Source organism: Oncorhynchus mykiss, unplaced genomic scaffold (assembly GCF_013265735.2).
Source record: "Oncorhynchus mykiss isolate Arlee unplaced genomic scaffold, USDA_OmykA_1.1 un_scaffold_119, whole genome shotgun sequence".
NCBI lineage: Eukaryota > Metazoa > Chordata > Actinopteri > Salmoniformes > Salmonidae > Oncorhynchus > Oncorhynchus mykiss.
This window is the reverse complement of record NW_023493660.1, coordinates 1,695,936-1,713,178: the sequence shown is the minus strand read 5'-3', so window position 1 is coordinate 1,713,178 and position 17,243 is coordinate 1,695,936. Positions and strand designations below refer to the sequence as shown.

General features: G+C 47.4%; 1 protein-coding gene across 3 annotated transcripts in view; it reads right to left on the bottom strand.

Moving 5' to 3' along the window:
- The window catches only part of LOC110515857 (fumarate hydratase, mitochondrial), a 42,031-nt gene that overhangs the window by 23,789 nt on the left and 999 nt on the right, over positions 1 to 17,243 (bottom strand). For 2 of the 3 annotated variants that reach the window (XM_036972049.1, XM_036972050.1), the window contains exons 2-4: positions 14,445 to 14,573; positions 14,044 to 14,154; positions 1,015 to 1,191 (exon numbers count right to left, since the gene is read on the bottom strand). In XM_036972049.1, coding sequence (XP_036827944.1) covers positions 1,015 to 1,191; positions 14,044 to 14,154; positions 14,445 to 14,573 — 417 coding nt within the window. The remainder of the gene's footprint in view (positions 1 to 1,014; positions 1,192 to 14,043; positions 14,155 to 14,444; positions 14,574 to 17,243) is intronic. The other variant, XM_036972051.1, reaches the window with a different exon arrangement.

The following is a 17,243-nucleotide window of genomic DNA, read 5'->3' as shown; positions in this document are numbered from 1 at the left end:
TACAGATTAATAGATATTTAAAAACTCTTTACCTGAGCTTATCAGATACCTATAAATACAAATACCCTACTGAGGGCAAACGCTACAGTCTGTTACCCTCCTGAGGGCAAACGCTACAGTCTGTTACCCTCCTGAGGGCAAACGCTACAGTCTGTTACCCTCCTGAGGGCAAACGCTACAGTCTGTTACCCTCCTGAGGGCAAACGCTACAGTCTGTTACCCTCCTGAGGGCAAACGCTACAGTCTGTTACCCTCCTGAGGGCAAACGCTACAGTCTGTTACCCTCCTGAGGGCAAACGCTACAGTCTGTTACCCTCCTGAGGGCAAACGCTACAGTCTGTTACCCTCCTGAGGGCAAACGCTACAGTCTGTTACCCTCCTGAGGGCAAACGCTACAGTCTGTTACCCTCCTGAGGGCAAACGCTACAGTCTGTTACCCTCCTGAGGGCAAACGCTACAGTCTGTTACCCTCCTGAGGGCAAACGCTACAGTCTGTTACCCTCCTGAAGGCAAACGCTACAGTCTGTTACCCTCCTGAGGGCAAACGCTACAGTCTGTTACCCTCCTGAGGGCAAACGCTACAGTCTGTTACCCTCCTGAGGGCAAACGCTACAGTCTGTTACCCTCCTGAGGGCAAACGCTACAGTCTGTTACCCTCCTGAGGGCAAACGCTACAGTCTGTTACCCTCCTGAAGGCAAACGCTACAGTCTGTTACCCTCCTGAGGGCAAACGCTACAGTCTGTTACCCTCCTGAGGGCAAACGCTACAGTCTGTTACCCTCCTGAGGGCAAACGCTACAGTCTGTTACCCTCCTGAGGGCAAACGCTACAGTCTGTTACCCTCCTGAGGGCAAACGCTACAGTCTGTTACTCTCCTGAGGGCAAACGCTACAGTCTGTTACCCTTCTGAGGGTCCAAATAAAACTAGCTACTTCTATCTGGGTGAAAAACTGTTTATTTCCTTCTTCAACATTTAGTATGAAATGAGAAAGCGTTTCTGAATGGTTAGCCTACCTGGCTTTTGTTGACGTGGTCGTTGGGGTGAACAGGGTCCTTGCTCCCCAGCTTCCCTCCGAGGATCTCGATGGCCCTGTTGCTGATCACCTCGTTGACGTTCATGTTGGACTGAGTTCCTGACCCGGTCTGCCACACCACCAGAGGAAAATGGTCATCCAGCTTACCAGCTGCCACCTGGTAAAGGAACATGGACATCAGACAAGAGAGGTCAACATGGACATCAGACCAGAGAGGTCAACATGGACATCAGACCAGAGAGGTCAACATGGACATCAGACCAGAGAGGTCAACATGGACATCAGACCAGAGAGGTCAACATGGACATCAGACCAGAGAGGTCAACATGGACATCAGACCAGAGAGGTCAACATGGACATCAGACCAGAGAGGCCAACATGCCTTAGTCTGGTCCAAGGAACATGGACATCAGACAAGGGTACCAAGGCCCAGACCAGTACCAAGGCCCAGACCGGTACCAAGGCCAAGACCAGTACCAAGGCCAAGACCGGTACCAAGGCCAAGACCGGTACCAAGACCGGTACCAAGGCCAAGACCGGTACCAAGGCATTCATCAGTAGAATGAGGCACCATGGCTAAATGTAACTAGTAGGACTAATGTAGCTAGCGAATAGCTTGATCCCAGATCTGTTTGTGCCGTCTTGCCAACAACACAAACAGGTCTGGGACCAGGCTAGGTAGCAAGGTCTAGTGCTCTGCGTTTTGCTCTGTACTGTATCAAAAGCTATAGCTATTCTCTACAGCAGTGTTGCCTAATGTTAGAACAAGACAGGTACCCAGGCTGATCTGTCTAATCTGTGTTAGTAGACAGGTACCCAGGCTGATCTGTCTAATCTGTGTTAGTAGACAGGTACCCAGGCTGATCTGTCTAATCTGTGTTAGAACTAGACAGGTACCCAGGCTGATCTGTCTAATCTGTGTTAGAACTAGACAGGTACCCAGGCTGATCTGTCTAATCTGTGTTAGAACTAGACAGGTACCCAGGCTGATCTGCCTAATCTGTGTTAGAACTAGACAGGTACCCAGGCTGATCTGTCTAATCGGTGTTAGAACTAGACAGGTACCCAAGGCTGATCTGTCTAATCTGTGTTAGAACTAGACAGGTACCCAGGCTGATCTGTCTAATCTGTGTTAGAACTAGACAGGTACCCAGGCTGATCTGTCTAATCTGTGTTAGAACTAGACAGGTACCCAGGCTGATCTGTCTAATCTGTGTTAGAACTAGACAGGTACCCAGGCTGATCTGTCTAATCTGTGTTAGAACTAGACAGGTACCCAGGCTGATCTGTCTAATCTGTGTTAGAACTAGACAGGTAACCAGGCTGATCTGTCTAATCTGTGACAGAACTAGACAGGTACCCAGGCTGATCTGTCTAATCTGTGTTAGAACTAGACAGGTACCCAGGCTGATCTGCCTAATCTGTGTTAGAACTAGACAGGTACCCAGACTGATCTGCCTAATCTGTGTTAGAACTAGACAGGTACCCAGGCTGATCTGTCTAATCTGTGTTAGTAGACAGGTACCCAGGCTGATCTGTCTAATCTGTGTTAGAACTAGACAGGTACCCAGGCTGATCTGCCTAATCTGTGTTAGAACTAGACAGGTACCCAGGCTGATCTGTCTAATCTGTGTTAGAACTAGACAGGTACCCAGGCTGATCTGCCTAATCTGTGTTAGAACTAGACAGGTACCCAGGCTGATCTGTCTAATCTGTGTTAGTAGACAGGTACCCAGGCTGATCTGTCTAATCTGTGTTAGAATCAGACAGGTACCCAGGCTGATCTGCCTAATCTGTGTTAGTAGACAGGTACCCAGGCTGATCTGTCTAATCTGTGTTAGAACTAGATAGGTACCCAGGCTGATCTGTCTAATCTGTGTTAGTAGACAGGTACCCAGGCTGATCTGTCTAATCTGTGTTAGAACCAGACAGGTACCCAGGCTGATCTGCCTAATCTGTGTTAGTAGACAGGTACCCAGGCTGATCTGTCTAATCTGTGTTAGAACTAGATAGGTACCCAGGCTGATCTGTCTAATCTGTGTTAGTAGACAGGTACCCAGGCTGATTTGTCTAATCTGTGTTAGAACTAGACAGGTACCCAGGCTGATCTGTCTAATCTGTGTTAGTAGACAGGTACCCAGGCTGATCTGTCTAATCTGTGTTAGAACTAGACAGGTACCCAGGCTGATCTGCCTAATCTGTGTTAGTAGACAGGTACCCAGGCTGATCTGTCTAATCGGTGTTAGAACTAGACAGGTACCCAGGCTGATCTGTCTAATCTGTGTTAAAACTAGACAGGTACCCAGGCTGATCTGTCTAATCGGTGTTAGAACTAGACAGATACCCAGGCTGATCTGTCTAATCTGTGTTAGAACTAGACAGGTACCCAGGCTGATCTGTCTAATCTGTGTTAGAACTAGACAGGTACCCAGGCTGATCTGCCTAATCTGTGTTAGAACTAGACAGGTACCCAGGCTGATCTGTCTAATCTGTGTTAGAACTAGACAGGTACCCAGGCTGATCTGTCTAATCTGTGTTAGAACTAGACAGGTACCCAGGCTGATCTGTCTAATCTGTGTTAGAACTAGACAGGTACCCAGGCTGATCTGTCTAATCTGTGTTAGAACTAGACAGGTACCCAGGCTGATCTGCCTAATCTGTGTTAGAACTAGACAGGTACCCAGACTGATCTGCCTAATCTGTGTTAGAACTAGACAGGTACCCAGGCTGATCTGTCTAATCTGTGTTAGTAGACAGGTACCCAGGCTGATCTGTCTAATCTGTGTTAGAAATAGACAGGTACCCAGGCTGATCTGCCTAATCTGTGTTAGAACTAGACAGGTACCCAGGCTGATCTGTCTAATCTGTGTTAGAACTAGACAGGTACCCAGGCTGATCTGCCTAATCTGTGTTAGAACTAGACAGATACCCAGGCTGATCTGTCTAATCTGTGTTAGAACTAGACAGGTACCCAGGCTGATCTGTCTAATCTGTGTTAGTAGACAGGTACCCAGGCTGATCTGCCTAATCTGTGTTAGTAGACAGGTACCCAGGCTGATCTGTCTAATCTGTGTTAGAACTAGATAGGTACCCAGGCTGATCTGTCTAATCTGTGTTAGTAGACAGGTACCCAGGCTGATCTGTCTAATCTGTGTTAGAACCAGACAGGTACCCAGGCTGATCTGCCTAATCTGTGTTAGTAGACAGGTACCCAGGCTGATTTTTCTAATCTGTGTTAGAACTAGACAGGTACCCAGGCTGATCTGTCTAATCTGTGTTAGAACTAGACAGGTACCCAGGCTGATCTGTCTAATCTGTGTTAGAACTAGACAGGTACCCAGGCTGATCTGTCTAATCTGTGACAGAACTAGACAGGTACCCAGGCTGATCTGTCTAATCTGTGTTAGAACTAGACAGGTACCCAGGCTGATCTGCCTAATCTGTGTTAGAACTAGACAGGTACCCAGACTGATCTGCCTAATCTGTGTTAGAACTAGACAGGTACCCAGGCTGATCTGTCTAATCTGTGTTAGTAGACAGGTACCCAGGCTGATCTGTCTAATCTGTGTTAGAACTAGACAGGTACCCAGGCTGATCTGCCTAATCTGTGTTAGAACTAGACAGGTACCCAGGCTGATCTGTCTAATCTGTGTTAGAACTAGACAGGTACCCAGGCTGATCTGCCTAATCTGTGTTAGAACTAGACAGGTACCCAGGCTGATCTGTCTAATCTGTGTTAGAACTAGACAGGTACCCAGGCTGATCTGTCTAATCTGTGTTAGTAGACAGGTACCCAGGCTGATCTGCCTAATCTGTGTTAGTAGACAGGTACCCAGGCTGATCTGTCTAATCTGTGTTAGAACTAGATAGGTACCCAGGCTGATCTGTCTAATCTGTGTTAGTAGACAGGTACCCAGGCTGATCTGTCTAATCTGTGTTAGAACCAGACAGGTACCCAGGCTGATCTGCCTAATCTGTGTTAGTAGACAGGTACCCAGGCTGATCTGTCTAATCTGTGTTAGAACTAGATAGGTACCCAGGCTGATCTGTCTAATCTGTGTTAGTAGACAGGTACCCAGGCTGATCTGTCTAATCTGTGTTAGAACTAGACAGGTACCCAGGCTGATCTGCCTAATCTGTGTTAGTAGACAGGTACCCAGGCTGATCTGTCTAATCGGTGTTAGAACTAGACAGGTACCCAGGCTGATCTGTCTAATCTGTGTTAGAACTAGACAGGTACCCAGGCTGATCTGCCTAATCTGTGTTAGAACTAGACAGATACCCAGGCTGATCTGTCTAATCTGTGTTAGAACTAGACAGGTACCCAGGCTGATCTGTCTAATCTGTGTTAGTAGACAGGTACCCAGGCTGATCTGCCTAATCTGTGTTAGTAGACAGGTACCCAGGCTGATCTGTCTAATCTGTGTTAGAACTAGATAGGTACCCAGGATGATCTGTCTAATCTGTGTTAGTAGACAGGTACCCAGGCAGATCTGTCTAATCTGTGTTAGAACCAGACAGGTACCCAGGCTGATCTGCCTAATCTGTGTTAGTAGACAGGTACCCAGGCTGATTTTTCTAATCTGTGTTAGAACTAGACAGGTACCCAAGCTGATCTGTCTAATCTGTGTTAGAACTAGACAGGTACCCAGGCTGATCTGTCTAATCTGTGTTAGAACTAGACAGGTACCCAGGCTGATCTGTCTAATCTGTGACAGAACTAGACAGGTACCCAGGCTGATCTGCCTAATCTGTGTTAGAACTAGACAGGTACCCAGACTGATCTGCCTAATCTGTGTTAGAACTAGACAGGTACCCAGGCTGATCTGTCTAATCTGTGTTAGTAGACAGGTACCCAGGCTGATCTGTCTAATCTGTGTTAGAACTAGACAGGTACCCAGGCTGATCTGTCTAATCTGTGTTAGAACTAGACAGGTACCCAGGCTGATCTGCCTAATCTGTGTTAGAACTAGACAGGTACCCAGGCTGATCTGTCTAATCTGTGTTAGAACTAGACAGGTACCCAGGCTGATCTGCCTAATCTGTGTTAGAACTAGACAGGTACCCAGGCTGATCTGTCTAATCTGTGTTAGAACTAGACAGGTACCCAGGCTGATCTGTCTAATCTGTGTTAGTAGACAGGTACCCAGGCTGATCTGCCTAATCTGTGTTAGTAGACAGGTACCCAGGCTGATCTGTCTAATCTGTGTTAGAACTAGATAGGTACCCAGGCTGATCTGTCTAATCTGTGTTAGTAGACAGGTACCCAGGCTGATCTGTCTAATCTGTGTTAGAACCAGACAGGTACCCAGGCTGATCTGCCTAATCTGTGTTAGTAGACAGGTACCCAGGCTGATCTGTCTAATCTGTGTTAGAACTAGATAGGTACCCAGGCTGATCTGTCTAATCTGTGTTAGTAGACAGGTACCCAGGCTGATTTGTCTAATCTGTGTTAGTAGACAGGTACCCAGGCTGATCTGTCTAATCTGTGTTAGTAGACAGGTACCCAGGCTGATCTGTCTAATCTGTGTTAGAACCAGACAGGTACCCAGGCTGATCTGTCTAATCTGTGTTAGTAGACAGGTACCCAGGCTGATCTGTCTAATCTGTGTTAGAATCAGACAGGTACCCAGGCTGATCTGCCTAATCTGTGTTAGTAGACAGGTACCCAGGCTGATTTGTCTAATCTGTGTTAGTAGACAGGTACCCAGGCTGATCTGTCTAATCTGTGTTAGTAGACAGGTACCCAGGCTGATCTGTCTAATCTGTGTTAGAACTAGACAGGTACCCAGGCTGATCTGCCTAATCTGTGTTAGAACTAGACAGGTACCCAGGCTGATCTGTCTAATCTGTGTTAGAACTAGACAGGTACCCAGGCTGATCTGTCTAATCTGTGTTAGTAGACAGGTACCCAGGCTGATCTGCCTAATCTGTGTTAGTAGACAGGTACCCAGGCTGATCTGTCTAATCTGTGTTAGAACTAGATAGGTACCCAGGCTGATCTGTCTAATCTGTGTTAGTAGACAGGTACCCAGGCTGATCTGTCTAATCTGTGTTAGAACCAGACAGGTACCCAGGCTGATCTGCCTAATCTGTGTTAGTAGACAGGTACCCAGGCTGATCTGTCTAATCTGTGTTAGAACTAGATAGGTACCCAGGCTGATCTGTCTAATCTGTGTTAGTAGACAGGTACCCAGGCTGATTTGTCTAATCTGTGTTAGTAGACAGGTACCCAGGCTGATCTGTCTAATCTGTGTTAGTAGACAGGTACCCAGGCTGATCTGTCTAATCTGTGTTAGAACCAGACAGGTACCCAGGCTGATCTGTCTAATCTGTGTTAGTAGACAGGTACCCAGGCTGATCTGTCTAATCTGTGTTAGAATCAGACAGGTACCCAGGCTGATCTGCCTAATCTGTGTTAGTAGACAGGTACCCAGGCTGATTTGTCTAATCTGTGTTAGTAGACAGGTACCCAGGCTGATCTGTCTAATCTGTGTTAGAACTAGACAGGTACCCAGGCTGATCTGTCTAATCTGTGTTAGAACTAGACAGGTACCCAGGCTGATCTGTCTAATCTGTGTTAGAACTAGACAGGTACCCAGGCTGATCTGTCTAATCTGTGTTAGAACTAGACAGGTACCCAGGCTGATCTGTCTAATCTGTGTTAGAACTAGACAGGTACCCAGGCTGATCTGCCTAATCTGTGTTAGAACTAGACAGGTACCCAGACTGATCTGCCTAATCTGTGTTAGAACTAGACAGGTACCCAGGCTGATCTGTCTAATCTGTGTTAGTAGACAGGTACCCAGGCTGATCTGTCTAATCTGTGTTAGAAATAGACAGGTACCCAGGCTGATCTGCCTAATCTGTGTTAGAACTAGACAGGTACCCAGGCTGATCTGTCTAATCTGTGTTAGAACTAGACAGGTACCCAGGCTGATCTGCCTAATCTGTGTTAGAACTAGACAGATACCCAGGCTGATCTGTCTAATCTGTGTTAGAACTAGACAGGTACCCAGGCTGATCTGTCTAATCTGTGTTAGTAGACAGGTACCCAGGCTGATCTGCCTAATCTGTGTTAGTAGACAGGTACCCAGGCTGATCTGTCTAATCTGTGTTAGAACTAGATAGGTACCCAGGCTGATCTGTCTAATCTGTGTTAGTAGACAGGTACCCAGGCTGATCTGTCTAATCTGTGTTAGAACCAGACAGGTACCCAGGCTGATCTGCCTAATCTGTGTTAGTAGACAGGTACCCAGGCTGATTTTTCTAATCTGTGTTAGAACTAGACAGGTACCCAGGCTGATCTGTCTAATCTGTGTTAGAACTAGACAGGTACCCAGGCTGATCTGTCTAATCTGTGTTAGAACTAGACAGGTACCCAGGCTGATCTGTCTAATCTGTGACAGAACTAGACAGGTACCCAGGCTGATCTGTCTAATCTGTGTTAGAACTAGACAGGTACCCAGGCTGATCTGCCTAATCTGTGTTAGAACTAGACAGGTACCCAGACTGATCTGCCTAATCTGTGTTAGAACTAGACAGGTACCCAGGCTGATCTGTCTAATCTGTGTTAGTAGACAGGTACCCAGGCTGATCTGTCTAATCTGTGTTAGAACTAGACAGGTACCCAAGCTGATCTGCCTAATCTGTGTTAGAACTAGACAGGTACCCAGGCTGATCTGTCTAATCTGTGTTAGAACTAGACAGGTACCCAGGCTGATCTGCCTAATCTGTGTTAGAACTAGACAGGTACCCAGGCTGATCTGTCTAATCTGTGTTAGAACTAGACAGGTACCCAGGCTGATCTGTCTAATCTGTGTTAGTAGACAGGTACCCAGGCTGATCTGCCTAATCTGTGTTAGTAGACAGGTACCCAGGCTGATCTGTCTAATCTGTGTTAGAACTAGATAGGTACCCAGGCTGATCTGTCTAATCTGTGTTAGTAGACAGGTACCCAGGCTGATCTGTCTAATCTGTGTTAGAACCAGACAGGTACCCAGGCTGATCTGCCTAATCTGTGTTAGTAGACAGGTACCCAGGCTGATCTGTCTAATCTGTGTTAGAACTAGATAGGTACCCAGGCTGATCTGTCTAATCTGTGTTAGTAGACAGGTACCCAGGCTGATTTGTCTAATCTGTGTTAGTAGACAGGTACCCAGGCTGATCTGTCTAATCTGTGTTAGTAGACAGGTACCCAGGCTGATCTGTCTAATCTGTGTTAGAATCAGACAGGTACCCAGGCTGATCTGCCTAATCTGTGTTAGTAGACAGGTACCCAGGCTGATTTGTCTAATCTGTGTTAGTAGACAGGTACCCAGGCTGATCTGTCTAATCTGTGTTAGTAGACAGGTACCCAGGCTGATCTGTCTAATCTGTGTTAGAACTAGACAGGTACCCAGGCTGATCTGCCTAATCTGTGTTAGAACTAGACAGGTACCCAGGCTGATCTGTCTAATCTGTGTTAGAACTAGACAGGTACCCAGGCTGATCTGTCTAATCTGTGTTAGTAGACAGGTACCCAGGCTGATCTGCCTAATCTGTGTTAGTAGACAGGTACCCAGGCTGATCTGTCTAATCTGTGTTAGAACTAGATAGGTACCCAGGCTGATCTGTCTAATCTGTGTTAGTAGACAGGTACCCAGGCTGATCTGTCTAATCTGTGTTAGAACTAGATAGGTACCCAGGCTGATCTGTCTAATCTGTGTTAGTAGACAGGTACCCAGGCTGATTTGTCTAATCTGTGTTAGTAGACAGGTACCCAGGCTGATCTGTCTAATCTGTGTTAGTAGACAGGTACCCAGGCTGATCTGTCTAATCTGTGTTAGAACCAGACAGGTACCCAGGCTGATCTGTCTAATCTGTGTTAGTAGACAGGTACCCAGGCTGATCTGTCTAATCTGTGTTAGAATCAGACAGGTACCCAGGCTGATCTGCCTAATCTGTGTTAGTAGACAGGTACCCAGGCTGATTTGTCTAATCTGTGTTAGTAGACAGGTACCCAGGCTGATCTGTCTAATCTGTGTTAGTAGACAGGTACCCAGGCTGATCTGTCTAATCTGTGTTAGAACCAGACAGGTACCCAGGCTGATCTGTCTAATCTGTGTTAGTAGACAGGTACCCAGGCTGATCTGTCTAATCTGTGTTAGAATCAGACAGGTACCCAGGCTGATCTGCCTAATCTGTGTTAGTAGACAGGTACCCAGGCTGATCTGTCTAATCTGTGTTAGAACTAGATAGGTACCCAGGCTGATCTGTCTAATCTGTGTTAGTAGACAGGTACCCAGGCTGATCTGTCTAATCTGTGTTAGAACCAGACAGGTACCCAGGCTGATCTGCCTAATCTGTGTTAGTAGACAGGTACCCAGGCTGATCTGTCTAATCTGTGTTAGAACTAGATAGGTACCCAGGCTGATCTGTCTAATCTGTGTTAGTAGACAGGTACCCAGGCTGATTTGTCTAATCTGTGTTAGAACTAGACAGGTACCCAGGCTGATCTGTCTAATCTGTGTTAGTAGACAGGTACCCAGGCTGATCTGTCTAATCTGTGTTAGAACTAGACAGGTACCCAGGCTGATCTGCCTAATCTGTGTTAGTAGACAGGTACCCAGGCTGATCTGTCTAATCGGTGTTAGAACTAGACAGGTACCCAGGCTGATCTGTCTAATCTGTGTTAGAACTAGACAGGTACCCAGGCTGATCTGTCTAATCGGTGTTAGAACTAGACAGGTACCCAGGCTGATCTGCCTAATCTGTGTTAGAACTAGACAGGTACCCAGGCTGATCTGTCTAATCGGTGTTAGAACTAGACAGGTACCCAAGGCTGATCTGTCTAATCGGTGTTAGAACTAGACAGGTACCCAAGGCTGATCTGTCTAATATGTGTTAGAACTAGACAGGTACCCAGGCTGATCTGTCTAATCGGTGTTAGAACTAGACAGGTACCCAGGCTGATCTGTCTAATCTGTGTTAGAACTAGACAGGTACCCAGGCTGATCTGTCTAATCTGTGTTAGAACTAGACAGGTACCCAGGCTGATCTGTCTAATCTGTGTTAGAACTAGACAGGTACCCAGGCTGATCTGTCTAATCTGTGTTAGAACTAGACAGGTACCCAGGCTGATCTGTCTAATCTGTGTTAGAACTAGACAGGTACCCAGGCTGATCTGTCTAATCTGTGACAGAACTAGACAGGTACCCAGGCTGATCTGTCTAATCTGTGTTAGAACTAGACAGGTACCCAGGCTGATCTGCCTAATCTGTGTTAGAACTAGACAGGTACCCAGACTGATCTGCCTAATCTGTGTTAGAACTAGACAGGTACCCAGGCTGATCTGTCTAATCTGTGTTAGTAGACAGGTACCCAGGCTGATCTGTCTAATCTGTGTTAGAACTAGACAGGTACCCAGGCTGATCTGCCTAATCTGTGTTAGAACTAGACAGGTACCCAGGCTGATCTGTCTAATCTGTGTTAGAACTAGACAGGTACCCAGGCTGATCTGCCTAATCTGTGTTAGAACTAGACAGGTACCCAGGCTGATCTGTCTAATCTGTGTTAGAACTAGACAGGTACCCAGGCTGATCTGTCTAATCTGTGTTAGTAGACAGGTACCCAGGCTGATCTGCCTAATCTGTGTTAGTAGACAGGTACCCAGGCTGATCTGCCTAATCTGTGTTAGTAGACAGGTACCCAGGCTGATCTGTCTAATCTGTGTTAGAACTAGATAGGTACCCAGGCTGATCTGTCTAATCTGTGTTAGTAGACAGGTACCCAGGCTGATCTGTCTAATCTGTGTTAGAACCAGACAGGTACCCAGGCTGATCTGCCTAATCTGTGTTAGTAGACAGGTACCCAGGCTGATCTGTCTAATCTGTGTTAGAACTAGATAGGTACCCAGGCTGATCTGTCTAATCTGTGTTAGTAGACAGGTACCCAGGCTGATCTGTCTAATCTGTGTTAGAACTAGACAGGTACCCAGGCTGATCTGTCTAATCTGTGTTAGTAGACAGGTACCCAGGCTGATCTGTCTAATCTGTGTTAGAACTAGACAGGTACCCAGGCTGATCTGCCTAATCTGTGTTAGTAGACAGGTACCCAGGCTGATCTGTCTAATCGGTGTTAGAACTAGACAGGTACCCAGGCTGATCTGTCTAATCTGTGTTAGAACTAGACAGGTACCCAGGCTGATCTGTCTAATCGGTGTTAGAACTAGACAGATACCCAGGCTGATCTGTATAATCTGTGTTAGAACTAGACAGGTACCCAGGCTGATCTGTCTAATCTGTGTTAGAACTAGACAGGTACCCAGGCTGATCTGTCTAATCTGTGTTAGAACTAGACAGGTACCCAGGCTGATCTGTCTAATCTGTGTTAGAACTAGACAGGTACCCAGGCTGATCTGTCTAATCTGTGACAGAACTAGACAGGTACCCAGGCTGATCTGTCTAATCTGTGTTAGAACTAGACAGGTACCCAGGCTGATCTGCCTAATCTGTGTTAGAACTAGACAGGTACCCAGACTGATCTGCCTAATCTGTGTTAGAACTAGACAGGTACCCAGGCTGATCTGTCTAATCTGTGTTAGTAGACAGGTACCCAGGCTGATCTGTCTAATCTGTGTTAGAACTAGACAGGTACCCAGGCTGATCTGCCTAATCTGTGTTAGAACTAGACAGGTACCCAGGCTGATCTGTCTAATCTGTGTTAGAACTAGACAGGTACCCAGGCTGATCTGCCTAATCTGTGTTAGAACTAGACAGGTACCCAGGCTGATCTGTCTAATCTGTGTTAGAACTAGACAGGTACCCAGGCTGATCTGTCTAATCTGTGTTAGTAGACAGGTACCCAGGCTGATCTGCCTAATCTGTGTTAGTAGACAGGTACCCAGGCTGATCTGTCTAATCTGTGTTAGTAGACAGGTACCCAGGCTGATCTGTCTAATCTGTGTTAGAACCAGACAGGTACCCAGGCTGATCTGTCTAATCTGTGTTAGTAGACAGGTACCCAGGCTGATCTGTCTAATCTGTGTTAGAATCAGACAGGTACCCAGGCTGATCTGTCTAATCTGTGTTAGTAGACAGGTACCCAGGCTGATCTGTCTAATCTGTGTTAGTAGACAGGTACCCAGGCTGATCTGTCTAATCTGTGTTAGAACTAGATAGGTACCCAGGCTGATCTGTCTAATCTGTGTTAGTAGACAGGTACCCAGGCTGATCTGTCTAATCTGTGTTAGAACCAGACAGGTACCCAGGCTGATCTGCCTAATCTGTGTTAGTAGACAGGTACCCAGGCTGATCTGTCTAATCTGTGTTAGAACTAGATAGGTACCCAGGCTGATCTGTCTAATCTGTGTTAGTAGACAGGTACCCAGGCTGATTTGTCTAATCTGTGTTAGAACTAGACAGGTACCCAGGCTGATCTGTCTAATCTGTGTTAGTAGACAGGTACCCAGGCTGATCTGTCTAATCTGTGTTAGAACCAGACAGGTACCCAGGCTGATCTGTCTAATCTGTGTTAGTAGACAGGTACCCAGGCTGATCTGTCTAATCTGTGTTAGAACCAGACAGGTACCCAGGCTGATCTGTCTAATCTGTGTTAGTAGACAGGTACCCAGGCTGATCTGTCTAATCTGTGTTAGTAGACAGGTACCCAGGCTGATCTGTCTAATCTGTGTTAGAACCAGACAGGTACCCAGGCTGATCTGTCTAATCTGTGTTAGTAGACAGGTACCCAGGCTGATCTGTCTAATCTGTGTTAGAACCAGACAGGTACCCAGGCTGATCTGTCTAATCTGTGTTAGTAGACAGGTACCCAGGCTGATCTGTCTAATCTGTGTTAGTAGACAGGTACCCAGGCTGATCTGTCTAATCTGTGTTAGAACCAGACAGGTACCCAGGCTGATCTGTCTAATCTGTGTTAGTAGACAGGTATCCAGTCTAATCTGTCACAACGTTGACAGTCATGCGACCCTCTCCTGTAGTGGTGTGGCTGTTCCCCCTGTATCAGGCACCTCATCAGCAGCCTGCACGATGGCATCAGCCAGCCTCGGGTCCAGTCCGTAGTCCTTGTTGACCTCTGCAGCAGCCCTCTTCAGAATCCCAAAGGCTTTGATCACCTGGATCTGTTGGACACCAAAGACAGTAGTGAGGACGTGTGGCGCTACGATGATTTCACTGATACACAACGATACGCTGATTACAGGAAGTAACCTTTAGTCTGATCTGAATCTGGGGGAAATAGGACAGGAAATTGTTGCAAGGATGTGTGTCCAATTTGTAGCGAGAGCTAGCTACAATGATCCCCCCCCGAGACATGGTGGGACGGGTGACCTACAGCCACAGGGATCCACAGCCGTGTCTCAGGGCTCAAGCTACACCTTGATAGATGAAGTAGCATCTAGTCTGAACTTACTGGCATTCTCTCCGACGGTCCTCCGATCTTGAAGTTCATGGTGGATCGGACTGTCTGAGCCCCATAATACTTGTCAACGGGCACCTTCAGCTCTCCAAAGGTGTCTGCCTCAATTCTGTACTCTGAAGACTGAACAACAACATCGAGACAGTCAAATAGCAAAGATGAAAAGTTAGTCTGGGTTACGACATGGTTATTTGGTTAGAGAGGCATAATCTCAACAACAACAATAAACTAGTAGCTAGCTATAGACTTGCTTTGTTGACATTTGAAAGCCAACCTCTGAACAACAGAACAGTTGTGTCTCAGGCTGACCTATCAGGTGTTTAGATACAGATCTCCTAGCTAATTGTAGGTAAACAAATCCCTACGCAGCCATTTGGACAGTGCTCTGTGCCAGCGGTAGTGTTGGGATGCAGTTTGCCAAGTACCTCGACTCCTCCACAGAGTTTAGACTATTTTTACTTTAAGTACTTTACACCACTGAGCCAGTCCACCACCACTGAGCCGGTCCACCACCAGTCCACCACCACTGAGCCAGTCCACCACCACTGAGCCAGTCCACCACCACTGAGCCAGTCCACCACCAGTCCACCACCACTGAGCCAGTCCACCACCAGTCCACCACCAGTGAGCCAGTCCACCACCACTGAGCCAGTCCACCACCACTGAGCCAGTCCACCACCACTGAGCCAGTCCACCACCACTGAGCCAGTCCACCACCACTGAGCCAGTCCACCACCACTGAGCCAGTCCACCACCACCACCACTGAGCCGGTCCACCACCACTGAGCCAGTCCACCACCACTGAGCCAGTCCACCACCACTGAGCCAGTCCACCACCACCACTGAGCCAGTCCACCACCACTGAGCCAGTCCACCACCACTGAGCCAGTCCACCACCACCACTGAGCCAGTCCACCATCACTGAGCCAGTCCACCATCACTGAGCCAGTCCACCATCACTGAGCCAGTCCACCACCACTGAGCCGGTCCACCACCACCACTGAGCCAGTCCACCATCACTGAGCCAGTCCACCATCACTGAGCCAGTCCACCATCACTGAGCCAGTCCACCATCACTGAGCCGGTCCACCACCACTGAGCCGGTCCACCACCACTGAGCCAGTCCACTACCACTGAGCCAGTCCACCACCACTGAGCCGGTCCACCACCACTGAGCCAGTCCACCACCACTGAGCCAGTCCACCACCACTGAGCCAGTCCACCACCACTGAGCCAGTCCACCACCACTGAGCCAGTCCACCACCACCACTGAGCCAGTCCACCACCACCACTGAGCCAGTCCACCATCACTGAGCCAGTCCACCATCACTGAGCCAGTCCACCATCACTGAGCCAGTCCACCATCACTGAGCCAGTCCACCACCACTGAGCCGGTCCACCACCACCACTGAGCCAGTCCACCATCACTGAGCCAGTCCACCATCACTGAGCCAGTCCACCATCACTGAGCCAGTCCACCATCACTGAGCCGGTCCACCACCACTGAGCCGGTCCACCACCACTGAGCCAGTCCACTACCACTGAGCCAGTCCACCACCACTGAGCCGGTCCACCACCACTGAGCCAGTCCACCACCACTGAGCCAGTCCACCACCACTGAGCCAGTCCACCACCACTGAGCCGGTCCACCACCACTGAGCCGGTCCACCACCACTGAGCCAGTCCACCACCACTGAGCCAGTCCACCACCACTGAGCCAGTCCACTATGCATAATAAAAGACCATACTCAAAGGCGATTGAGCGAATGTGTTTAGTTTTGGAGTATAGGCCATACCAATGTACCAAAGACATCGTAAATCAGTTTGGTTTTATGTTTTATGCTCTATTCCACATGACTACATGGAACTCTATTCCACAATATTACATAGAGCCATGACTACATGGAACTCTATTCCACAGTACTACATAGAGACATGACTACATGGAACTCTATTCCACAGTACTACATAGAGCCATGACTACACGGAACTCTATTCCACAGTATTACATAGAGCCATGACTACATGGAACTCTATTCCACAGTACTACATAGAGCCATGAGTACATGGAACTCTATTCCACAGTACTACATAGAGCCATGACTACATGGAACTCTATTCCACAGTATTACATAGAGCCATGACTACATGGAACTCTATTCCACAGTACTACATAGAGCCATGACTACATGGAACTCTATTCCACAGTATTACATAGAGCCATGACTACATGGAACTCTATTCCACAGTACTACATAGAGCCATGACTACATGGAACTCTATTCCACAGTACTACATAGAGCCATGACTACATGGAACTCTATTCCACAGTATTACATAGAGCCATGACTACATGGAACTCTATTCCACAGTACTACATAGAGCCATGACTACATGGAACTCTATTCCACAGTACTACATAGAGCCATGACTACATGGAACTCTATTCCACAGTACTACATAGAGCCATGACTACATGGAACTCTATTCCACAGTACTACATAGAGCCATGACTACATGGAACTCTATTCCACAGTACTACATAGAGCCATGACTACATGGAACTCTATTCCACAGTACTACATAGAGCCATGACTACATGGAACTCTATTCCACAGTACTACATAGAGCCATGACTACATGGAACTCTATTCCACAGTACTACATAGAGCCATGACTACATGGAACTCTATTCCACATCAGGTAACTAAACAAAAGCAGTAAAATCTGATTTAAGAAGCAGATAAAAATACACCTTATTGAACATTGAGGACTTGACACACACACACACAC